Source organism: Eptatretus burgeri, chromosome 8, assembly GCF_056783735.1.
Source record: "Eptatretus burgeri isolate ZD-2024b chromosome 8, Ebu_testis_v1, whole genome shotgun sequence".
In the NCBI taxonomy this organism is placed as follows: Eukaryota; Metazoa; Chordata; class Myxini; order Myxiniformes; family Myxinidae; genus Eptatretus; species Eptatretus burgeri.
This window is the reverse complement of record NC_140968.1, coordinates 37040743-37053503: the sequence shown is the minus strand read 5'-3', so window position 1 is coordinate 37053503 and position 12761 is coordinate 37040743. Positions and strand designations below refer to the sequence as shown.

Below are 12761 nucleotides of genomic sequence, written 5' to 3'. Positions count from 1 at the left end.
TTCGGTATGACAGTGATGTTGACACTGATTTCTAGTGCGGTTATAATATAATATAATTAATAGGCTGCCGCTCAACGATTTAAATCATAACCGCACAGAAATCGAAGTGTCAGCATCACTGTCATACCGAAGAAAACCCCCCCCCCCAAAAAAAAAACAGGGAGTCTGGAACACTGACGCTAACCATTACCTCGACGTGTTTCAACTTGAGTAACTTACAAGTAACGTGTGTCGACGTGTGTCAATGATCGCGTAACGTGCCTACAACTTATGGCCAGCGTATGCAGAACGTGTGTCATACGCTGAGTACGTCGAAAATTTGTCGACGTACTACGACATATGCCAGCGTGCTCTTAACGTATACAAAACTTACCCATAACGTATTGGACATGTGCAAGCGTATTCAGCAAATTTTTCATACGTCGGCATACGCTGGCGAAAACGTCAAGGTGTGACAGGGCCTTTACTATGGAACACCATTTAAACTTAAGGCCCGGTCACATCTTGACGTTTTAGCCAGCAATGGCAACGTATTAAAATGCATCTAAAACGCTGGCTTATGTTGAACTTTTGATGTTTTTTTTTAAAGATTCGGACGTATTCATAGCGACTTGGTCTTATGTATAACGCATTGGTAACGGACACAGAACGTTTCGTTGTGTTATAGATAACTTATACCAACGAATGCTGAACTTGTTGTCGGCCTACACAACCGATGCCCAACGATAGTCTAACTTAGGCATAGCGCGTTGCACGCATCGCCGACGATGTCGTGACGTAGCCTATTAAAAGGCTGACGCACAACGATTCGAATCATAACTGCCGTAGAAATGGAAGTGTCAACATCGCGGTCACACCTTGGCGATCTTGCCAGCGTATGCCGACCTAAGAAAAATGTGTCGAAAACGTTGGGGCACGTCAAATACGGTATGAGTAAGTTTGGTATGCGTGAGTACAATGCTAAAGTACGCTATCATACGTCGTAGTAAGTAGAGTACGTCAAGAAATTTTAAACATGTTCAAAATTTTACGACGTACTCGGCGTATGACACACGTTCCGCATGCGATGGGGATAAGTTTTACACACGATATGTGGACGCTTACACACGTCCACAAAGGCTACTTATAAGCTACTCACAAGTCGAAACACGTCGCGGTAATGTCTTTTTTACGCGAAACTTATTTCTAACTTATGTTTGACGTGCTTTGAACCAATTCTTTACGTAGTCCCAACACACATCGACGTATGTAGACGTATTCCAATGACGTCTTCCGGTCGACAAAAAAAAAATAAATGAACGTGTTTCTAGCTTACAACTGCCATATAAAGACGTGTTCCCAGCGGTTTTGGGAATTGGTATATAAAAATGGTGTTCATAAAAGGGGAACCCAACAGTGTTTTCGAGTCCTTTTTGAGTCGATGTCCATGTCAGCAGTAAAAGTAACAGTATCAGTATCAGTATCAGTATTAGTAGTAGTTTGTTCATGTTGGCAGTAGTAGGTGAGTGTGAGGGGGAGGGTGTGGGTTATGATGGATCGTCCTTGCGTTTAACGATTTAAAGATTTAAATGATAAACTCAACAATTTAAATGGCTGCATCTCCACTATTGAAAGTAGACGCTTGCGCTCAACAATTGGAATTTTTTTACACTCAACGACTTTTAAACGGTACCACTCAGCGAGTTTCATTGTTTACAATGAACGATTTAAATTGCTGTCACTCGCCTTTGTTTGTTGACGCTGGGGTTTGGAAATTTGAAGCGTTTCTTCTGAACGTGTTAAAACGCTCAAACTCGACTATTTTAAATAGACGCTGCCGATGGACAATTGGAATCATAGCCAAGCTAGACATCGAAGTGTGAACATCCTCGTCATGCCGAAGAAAAGTTTGAAGAATGCTGCAAATAAGTGTCCTGGCCGTGGCCGTGGACGCTGACGCAAGGACGATCCATTATACCGACGTCTTTCAGCCTATGAGTAACTTAAAAGTAACGTCTGTCGATGTGTGGCAACGATCGCGTAACGTGCCAACAACACGTTAATCATAGGTTAGAAATAAGTTTCGGGTACGCTAAACATTACCTCGGCGTGTCTCAACTTATGATTAACTTACAAGTAGCATGTGTTGACGTCTGACAACGATCGCAGACCGTGCATACAACTTGTGGCCAGCATAGCGGAACGTGTTGAGTCATACGCCGGCATACGTCGTGAAATTTCAAGCATGAAAAAATTTGAGGACAACCAAAAAGTACAACGTTTAAAGCCAACGCACAACGACATATGGCAGTGTTTTTCAGCGTGCTCTCAATGTTATCAAAACTTACCCATAACGTATTCAACGTGTGCCAGCGTTTTAGAAAAAAAAAAAAAAAAAAAAAAAAAAAAAAAATCGGCATACGTTGGCAAAAACGTCAAGGTGTGACCGGGCCTTTACCAGGGGTTACTGTGTGGTGTGGGATATCAGCATTGGGCATCCTAGGGCCATTCTGTTTTGACCAAACTGTCACTGGGGATGTTTACTTAAACTTGCTGCAAGAATCCGTCGGTACACGTGTCGAAGAGATATTTGGTGACGAAGAGATTTACTTTCAGCAAGGTGGAGCACCTCCCCACTACCACCGTGATGTAAGGGCCTATCTTGAAGCAACTTTTCCGAACAGATGGATTGGGCGAAGAGGAGACCTCACTCCAATGGACTTCTTTTTATGGGGATATCTCAAATATAAGGTTTACGGCTCAAAATCAGCAACAGTCGATGAGCTGAAAGAGGAAATTGAAAGACAATGTCTTGCAGTTCCAAATTAAATGATTCGTAATGCTGTTGAATCCATTGGTCCGCGTTATCAGCTGTGTTTGAATGTGATGGTCGTCAATTTGAACATTTAACCATTAATCTTGTTTCTAATTCAATAAACAACGCATTTATTATGATTTAAAGAGTGAGTACATTTTTTGGGACACCCTACCATTTTGGGACAATATATATATATATATATATATATATATATATATATATATATATATATATAATATATACATAATATATACATATACAATATATACATATATCCAATATATACATATATATTGATAATATATACAAAAAAAATATGGACAATATATTTTTGGGACTATATATATATATATATATATATATATATATATATATATATATATATATATATATATATATATATATATATATATATATATATATATATGTTCACGAGTCAGTAAGTGACCACTATATTTGTTATGTCTGTCTGTCCATCTGTCTGTCCCGAGCATAGCTCCGTGGGTTTTGATCCGATCCTGATAAAATTTGGGTGGGAGGTTTATATCACGATCTCGTTGCGTTTTCCTGAGAATGGGCATGCTGCGCCCATTATGGGCGGAGCCACTCCCAAAAAACATGTGTTTTTAGGGGGTAGCCGGTTTCAAGTGACATCTTCTCCGAGGGGGTTTGTTGAATCTGGCAGGGTTTCGGTATTTGGTTAGCCCAATGGCACCTGCATAGCCCCACGGAGCTCGATTTTTCATTTTCATCCCAAGGTCAAGGTCAAGGTCACAAGGTCACGAACTTAGAAAATGTCAAAAAAAAAATCAATAAATTGGGCATCGAGCTTCAAGGGTTTTCAACTGTTTCGAATGAAAGTTGGTATGCAAGTAGTGCTCTTCGAGTACTACAACTTTCATCCTTTACGTTTTTCCCGATTCCCGCCATAAAAAAATAAAAAAGGCGAACTACGTTTAAGATTTCACAATTCGTGGTCGATTTGTAGTTCTCTTCGATTCCTACAACTTTCATCATTTACGTTTTTCCCGATTCCCGCCAGTTTGCCCGTGGTGTCCCCTCGAAGGCGAACCGTGTACATTGCTCGTGAACCATCGCAGTCTCCAGACGTGTGTGTGTGTGTGTGTGTGTGTGTGTGTGTGTGTGTGTGTGTGTGTGTGTGTGTGTGTGTGTGTGTGTGTGTGTGTGTATATATATATATATATATATATATATATATATATATATTGTTACGGTGCCAGGGGTCGGCCGCAAGTCGAGTCGGCCCGACCGATTGCCCAGAATATAGATCGTCGCCCCAGATAAGACCGGAGTCGACAGGTCCTTGTGCAAGAACCGTGAAGGGCCAATGTTTCTACCACGTGGTACAGGGTTATTTGCCAATTCTTTAAAATAGCTGGAGACCACGTGGCGATCTACCGAGCCTCCACACCCTCAACGGAACTCGTACGAAACAAGCTGCTTAATCGCCGAGAACCGTCGGTCCGAATCTCCCCTTACGGCGGCCCAACGGCCTTCTAACTCCCAACACACGACATGCTCAGTCAATGAAAGAATCGACGCGACGAGCTGAAAACATTTAACAATTGGGGTTTATTTATGCAGTAATCGGGGAACTAGGGAAGCACGCAAGAGGCAGGGTTAAACCGACGATACGAAATGTAATGCAAATAAATACAGCACAGGCACTTAACAGTTCTCTACTTGTTAGACGGGCCCACGGACACGCGTACGCACACACACACACCCAAGAAATGGTGGCTGATGCCTTTAATAAGGACTTCAGCTCGGAGGGACAGATGAGCTGAAACCCAGAACCTATCTCGAACCTCTCCACCTCGTGTGGTCTTCAAGCTGTTCGGACCCGGGCTCCAGCGAGGGCGAGCTGGATCCAATCGCCGTGAGCCGCGATCCTTCCCGAGCTAAAGCGGATCCCCTCGCGCTCCGGACCACGTGCTGGTGAGACGAAACACCGAGCCTTCCCGAAGATGCGTCGCTTTCCGAGTAGAGCCAGCCGAACCAAGATGAGGCCACGAAGCAGAACAAAGGCCGAACCAGAACTCAGAACCAGCATGACCCTTTGAACCACCGACTGCACAGCCAACTCGAAGAAGCACCAGCAGAACAACAACCTCAAACCAACTCGACCACCCTTGAACCAGGCCGACACTCCTCGACCACCAGGCCGAAGAACCACGACAACCCGAACCAGCTCCTCCGATGAACCACCAACAACCAGCCCGAACTCTCCCTTGAACAACTCACGACAACCAACCAGCCACAACCTACTTGAGCCGAGCAGAGGGTCCCGTTCTTATTCTTCTCAGCTCCCCTGCTCCCCCGCTCCCGGCGTGACTCATGCCCTCGTGCGCCACCCCCACAACCGCGGGTGGGAGGGAGTTGTTTACGTCCTTTGAATCACGGGACGGGAGGGTTCTTCTTCCTCTTTGCAGAGGAGGGGGAGGGTCGTTCTTCTTTGTGTTCTGATCGAACCCTAACTATTAAAATGAATCACAGCGCATTTAATCGATTTTTACCCATTAAACAATGGAAGGCGAGCTATCTATGGAACACTTACTTAACGAGATAACTGAGCTAAAGGAACCTGAATGTTTGAGTGTGATCGATTTCCAAATTCGTAACAATATAATATATCCATTTATTTATATATATATATATATATATATATATATATATATATATATATATATATATATATATATATATATATATATATATATATATATATATATATATATATATATATATATATATATATATATATATTAATATATAATATTAATACCGGGCGTAGTAGCGTGCGCCTGTAATCCGGCTACTCAGAGGCTTGGGTTGGAGGATCACTTGAGGAGGGGAGCTCTGCACTGGGCTGCGCTATGAGAGGGTGTAGGGCAGCCCGGAATCATGGCGAAACCCAATCCTTATCCCTGTGTCGTAAGAGGCGACCAGGGTTGCGTCAGGAAGGGCATCCGGAGTAAAACCTGTGCCAAATCAGTATGCGGATCATAACGGATGATCCGCTGTTGCGACCCCTAATGAACAATATATATATACACACACATACATATCTTTTTCTTCTTTCGGCTGCTCCCGGTAGGGGTCGCCACAGCGGATCATCCGTATGATCCGCATAGTGATTTGGCACAGGTTCTACGCCGGATGCCCTTCCTGACGCAACCCTGGTCGCCTCTTACGACACAGGGATAATATATACACACATATATATTACACAGGGCCGGATTTAGACATGTGGTGGCCCCTGGGCATCCTTAAGTAGTGGAGGCCCACCCTACCTGAGAATACTAAAATGGTGATCTTATCTCGGAACGGTGCTGCCTGTTCTTGTGTCCTCAGTGCTGTGCTTGGCAGACGGTCAGGAGCTTCATGGTTGTGGCGACGGATCGGTGGACCCTTGGCATGACCCACGTGGATCTATCACCTACCTTGGGTATAGAAACAACGCATATTGCCAATGTAGCATTGCGGCGCTACCTTCTGAGTCGGTGCACCTGCACGTGTCCTACCTGGATGTGGAGCCGTCGCCGCATTGCAAGTTTGACCGCTTGATGCTGAAGCTAGCCGGGCAGAGCGTGCGCTACCTGTGCGGTCGTGGTGTGGACGGCGGGACACACGTGGAGGCCCGAGGACACGTGCTGATTATTTTTCAGAGTGACGAATCAGAACAGTACGGGGGATTCGTGCTGCACTATGAGGGTGAGTAGATGAAGCCTTAGAATTGATTATGTTTACCCGGTTTAGTGTGAGAACAGAACAACTTTGATTGGAAACAGTTAACCTCCGCCATCGAAGATCGGAGGTTACTGTTTTCACCCCTTTCTGTTTGTTAGTTTGTTTGCTTGTGTTTGTGAACAGTATTACAGAAAAAATCCTCGACGGATTTCGACGAAACTTGGTTAGGCAATTAGGTATGGTCCAAGGATCATGCCATTAGATTTTGGACTTGGTCCAAAATCCAATATAACCGCTATGGCAGCCATTTTGAAAAAAATATTTGATTTTTTTTTTTTGCATTTCCACATGTTTTAAGTGATTTCGAACCCCCCCCCCCCAAAAAAAAATTTGTTAGAGAAAAAAAAAATTTGCAACATTTTTTTCAACAAAATTTCGATTTTTTTTTTTGCATTTCTACATGTTATAAGTGATTTCCAACAAAAAAACATGCCAAAATTATAACTGGCTGATTTTGGAACTTCAGGTGGATATACCCACGTAAAATCAATTTCTGTCTCAAGGAATCAAGTTATGACGAATGAATTGAGTATGTAAAAGTTAAAAGTAAAAGGGAAAGTTGCAAACTATAGCTCTGAGCACTGTTGATGTCAAATTGAATGAATAGGATATCAGGTTCACTTGAGTGACCTAGTAGTATTGGCGGTGGAGGTTTTGCACTTTGCCGAGTGCTCCCCCTCTAGTTAAAAGTCTGTGGAACGAAAATCTTGGGTTATCCATATTGCTGTCTTGCTTCTATCCTCGTGTGTGTGTGTGTGTGTGTGTGTGTGTGTGTGTGTGTGTGTGTGTGTGTGTGTGTGTGTGTGTGTGTGTGTGTGTGTGTGTTGGTGTGTGGTGCCAGGAAGCTCGAGTTTGTTTTAGGAGTCTTATTGGGGGGCAATTTACATATTACATACGCCAAAATAGAGAAATGTTTAATACCCACCACCCCTTCCATCATAAACTCCCTCCTTGTAATACAGATGTTTTTATTTATTTATTTTTATTTTGAAAAACAGGTACCAGGGTTGAACCTTGTTTCGATCGTCACTAGGTTTATGTCGTAGCTTCCCATTATGTATAATGACATCCTTTTTAAAAGGCCAACACAAGGTTGTAAATATGTAGGGACATCATGACAGCTTCTCAATCCAACGGTTCTGGTGCAGAGGAAGACACTTACCTTTGAACTGTCCAGTCTGGGTTCCATTCCTGACCCCGATATTATAAACTGTCTGATCTGTGCTTCGTAGGTGGCCGTTGCATCGCAGAGTATGCGCAGTCCCTCCAATGGACGTTAAGCTAACATCTCAGGTCTTTCACAAATGTGAGTTTTCACCAACATGCTGAACAAATGATAAATTCCTGCCAAAATCATGAGCTCCAGTCGGATGTCATGTCTGGTCAGCCGGTTCGTGATAGACTTGGCCGAAACACCTTCTATGGACAACCCCGCCCAAAGTTGGGACAAAGTTGGGACAAAGTTAGGGCCACTGAATAAGTAATGTAATTGCAGTTTCGCAAAATTGTTGCAATGATCACCTCTATCATGGTGTGATGTGTTGGCCAAAATGAAGCTTATGTCCCATATCACAAACTGTGTATTCCCTGTGATATTGAGTGTTTGTATAGTTTTGAGGTCACCAGACTGGCATATATCAAAGGCCCCGAGTTCAAAAGTAACTGAAGGTGGAAGTGTGAAGGAATTTTCAGTCGAACCCTCAGGAAAACTTCGGATGGGCACAATCTTTGTTTTCTCTCCAAGAACGAGGTGGAAGAACAAGGTTGAACATCCAGCTTTGTCCCATCTCAACTCCTACCCCAACCTGACTGGCATTCTCCTCCACTTCCCCCACTCTTAAAGGGGCAAGCCGAAGTATGCCCAACCCAGCTGAACAACTGTGATCACTTCATCCCCTCCCTAAGAATAAAGTTGGGGATGAAGGGGATGAGATGTGTGGGACTTGTGACACCATAATCCACATCCTGTTGTAAACTAACCCAAGCACAAGCATTCACAAAGTACATACATAGACGTGATGGTATTTATATTAACATAAATACACAAGGTAGGGAATGGGGGGGGGGGTTAATCACTGCTTCTCATCTACATTTGTATAGTGTGTGTGTGTGTGTGTGTGTGTGTGTGTGTGTGTGTGTGTGTGTGTGTGTGTGTGTGTGTGTGTGTGTGTGTGTGTGTGTGTATATGTGTGTGTGTACATATATATATATATATATATATATATATATATATATATATATATATATATATATATATATATATATATATGTCTGAAGAATACAGCATGGCTTCAAATTTTCAGATTCAGATTTGTGATGTTTAAAGGTTGAATGGCAGGTTTATGTATTAATGGCTCCGAGAGCAGACCACTGTTGCTGTGTTTCAGTCACCCTGGACTGGTGCCGCAGGCTCAAACCATGCCGACATGGTGCACGGTGTGAAAACCTACAGACAACCTTTCGCTGTCACTGCAGGCCTGGCTGGGCTGGTCCTTCATGCCAACATGGTCAGATTGTAAAGCACGGCCTGTTTATTCGTGGCAGGGTTAGAACAATCCTTGCGTTTGCCTTGTTTATTATGTTAGGGTATTAGTGAGTCAGTGGGTGGTACCAGTTATACATTGAAGTTAGATTGTTGCATTTTCAGTCTTTTTTGTGCAGCTTTCCTCTTTTACATTATAATAAGAAAAATATTTGTTTCTATCCAAGGTCTGGCAGATGTGGCTCCAGTTTCCTTTCCTCATGTACATGGAGCCGTCCCCCCTGCAAAAGATGAAGAGTCATCACCCTCTACTTCTGTGACCATTAGTATCGCATTGCCAGTTGGAGCGACCAACATCATCGATCCTGAACTTGAGGTTGTGCATTCCAACAAGAAGGAAAACAGGCCAGAATTCAACCTGTCACAAATTAAAAACCAACAGGACACGATAGTTTATAATCCCAAAGTACAGAATGTTGTAAAAGAAGTTGATCAGAATTCCAAACTCGTGCCGACTGTTGAAAGGTTACCTTCCACACGTAATGTTACCTCTACCCCTGAGCCCAATTACAGTATCGAATTGGATGCAGAACAGTCCTCAGACACCGGCTTTGCATTCAGCTTAGACCACACAGACTTTCACAGTGGGCTTTCTACAGTTAAACCGAGCAAAGGCGCTGCTGAAACATTAGAAGTGGATTTCACGACTCCGATTTGCAAGGACAGTTCATGTCCCTTAAATTCCGCCGGTGAAGAAACTCCGTTATCCAGCACGATGGACGTAGTAGTAAATGGAACAAATGAAATACATCCACATCTTTCGGTTGTTCTCGAAAGGTTCATCGAGAAAGACGTCGACAATAGGACGTTCGAAGACGTTTCTTCCACACTATGGGGTACAAGTAGTTCCATGAACACTGATCATGAACATTCTGACACCGTAGCATTCACTCCATCCATTATGTCCTCCCAACTGATGGGGGCATCACGTGAAGCAACCGCTCGATCACGTCAATGGGGCAAAACATCGAATGACGATGTGGATGTGCAACATTTAAAGCAGAAGGCATCAATTGTGGAGGACAAGTTTTCACAGGAACCCTCAACCCAGAGTTCAGCAATCCAGAAAGATTCCCAGCTGGTAGATGCAGAAATACTTGGGACTATAGAAGCGTTGGATGTTTTGAAACCAAATATGAAAAGAAAGTCACAAATTCTCTTGGATGGAATCTCATCGCACATCTCAACAAGTCCCACAAATAACAATCACGACATTTTGAAAATTAAGATAAAGGAAATTGATTATGATTGGATGTCGAAATCAACATTCTCTTTGGGTATTGGCTTGCAGGCAATGACAAAGGCAATTATATCCAAGGAGCTGCAGAAACCTCTCAAAAGTGATGATTCAAGTCAACCAACCTTGGTGAAAAGGATTTCGGACATAACCACACTTGAAATCTTCACATCTTCTCCACTTAAAGGTCTTTTATCTATAACAGGGACTTTGAAAAATGCGACTCGTTATAGTTCTTCGACGGTGTCCACACCCAAAACATCATCAACAAAGATAAACAGCGCAATTTCTGCAGACTTTAAACACACCCCGAGTCATCGGCAAATAGAGTCACCTGAATCAACGTCAGTGTCTCATACATTTAACGGCGTCACCGATTCAGCACATGCTCTTCGCTTCGACCTCTCAAGCTCTCAACCTACACGACTTGATAGCTCAGCTGTACTGGATGCTGATTTGAATCTCCAAAGGGTGACCGAGCCGTATTTGGCATTATCTAGAGGGATGAGAAAACTTACCACCAACCCTCCCAAGGAGTTTAACATTCATAGAAGAAACGGTTTTACTCAAAATACATCGCAAGTTCCAGTTGGGCAACATCAGCAGACAGTTGAATATCCCAAATTCACAAAGCCTCCTGAAGCCGGAATACCAACTTCACTTTCTTATCAAGTTGAAAAGGAAGGTACATTGAATTCTGCAGGACTTTCATCTGACAGCACTGATACTTCCATCACAAATCGTTGGTCATCATCTAATTTATTGAAGCTCCCCACAAGCGTTTCAACAAGTCATTCTTTACTAATACAAAGACGTACCAGCGAGATAATGAAATCCACATCTTTTGGCATCACCATATTTCTAGGAACAAGAGATGATCGGGTTTCGGTACTTTACACGTCAAGAGGAACGAAGAGGTATTTGCCCAGTGATGGTATTACTACGACAATGGATGCAAAGGTTTCTTATGGATCTGGGGTTTTGGAGACTTCTGATCAGTTTTCAAAGGACGATCTGACAGCACAACAAACCTCCGGTGGTATGTCGAGCATGACAGTGACCACACCATTTGGCCTCCATATCAAGAGCCCACGTTTACACTTGCATGCAATGCCGGATACATCTTGGACTAAAAAGAATTACTCATATTTGGGTTCGACTCGGCCATTTTCATGGCCAAAATCATTAGGAGATTTAAAACATCTTGGGAACAAAGAACGTTTCAGATTCGACCATAATATGGCTCCACATCAAAAATCATTTCATGTAGGCCACAATGAGACTGTGACTTCACCTTCAGTTGCAGTTCAGTTGGGGAGTTTGATGACTGTACCTCCATCTACCCAAACAGCTGATCTATCAAACACAGTGCCATCGAAAGGTTTACCTTTGACCAAATCATCAACAGAGTCAGGTTTTCAAAACGTATATGTTCCTCAAAAAACGAACGGATTGTTTGGGTCAGTCAAATTGGACCTTACTACAGTGATACCTGAATTTGAGACCTCAAGTGCAGTTACCTCATCAAAAAGCAGGATATTTCCAGGAACCACCTCAGTAGAAAAGTCATCAAAATATCCTGCAGTCACATTCATATCGAGACCTCTTAATGAAGCACAGACCACACGACCTCTTAAAAACTTTCTGTCCATTAGACCATTACGAGCTGAGACCACACACAAGTCAAGGCTTTGGGACTCACGTTCCATTGAGACTGGGACAGTCAACAGGCTCCACAGTTCCCTTGCTTGGGGCCCAACTTCAGGGATTGTGACAACTGAACCCATTTTGTCTCCACCTCGAACAAGTGGAATACTCGACTTGGATCAGACCAGAGCAAGACCATCAAATCCAGATATTTTTATTGCCTCGGACCGGCCTGCCATCTTTAAAGGTAGCTTTTCCTCAACACAGGGAACTGTGCTTCCTTTGGTTGTGATATTTTCTGTGTTGTATACAGTACAGTATGTAACTTATGAGTATAATACATAAATGGAGAGACATTTGAGATTTTCGCTCCCACCACTATACACCATAAATTTCCTACCATCCCCTATCCTCACCACCTCCTTTACCCCCCCCCCCAACCTTTCTTTCCATCCTATCACACCTAATGCAGGAATACTTAGTTGGTTCCCCTACTTGTCAAATATAAATTTTATAATCATGAAGTCAAGCTGTTGTAATGTTCCACATACATGAAAAGAAAGGAAAAAAGAAACTTTCAGCTCTATAAATATAGTAATTAAATATTTATTATTTTATAGATGGGGATCTTGCAATATACACCAGCTTTGATTTAAAACTGTTGGAGGCCGAGAAGTCTTTTTGATATAGCAGTTTCACTGTTTAAGGCAGACATTTTGCTTTATCATGAAATAAAAAAATTAAAGCTCAAACTTCAATGAGTCACC

General features: G+C 42.8%; 2 protein-coding genes across 7 annotated transcripts in view; one reads left to right on the top strand and one right to left on the bottom strand.

The window, feature by feature from the left end:
• Positions 1-12761, top strand: part of LOC147021540 (uncharacterized) — a 42380-nt gene that overhangs the window by 11267 nt on the left and 18352 nt on the right. For 5 of the 6 annotated variants that reach the window (XR_015060835.1, XR_015060834.1, XM_085891574.1 and 2 more), the window contains exons 2-4: positions 6173-6532; positions 8956-9075; positions 9278-12241. Coding sequence is in view for 4 of the 6 variants with exons in the window: in XM_085891574.1 (XP_085747700.1) it covers positions 6173-6532; positions 8956-9075; positions 9278-12241 (3444 nt within the window). In the remaining 2 variants the exon portion in view is untranslated. The remainder of the gene's footprint in view (positions 1-6172; positions 6533-8955; positions 9076-9277; positions 12242-12761) is intronic. The other variant, XM_085891576.1, reaches the window with a different exon arrangement.
• LOC147021541 (voltage-dependent calcium channel gamma-2 subunit-like) overlaps positions 1-12761 on the bottom strand; it is a 165890-nt gene that overhangs the window by 147657 nt on the left and 5472 nt on the right. The gene's annotated exons all lie outside the window — the stretch shown is intronic.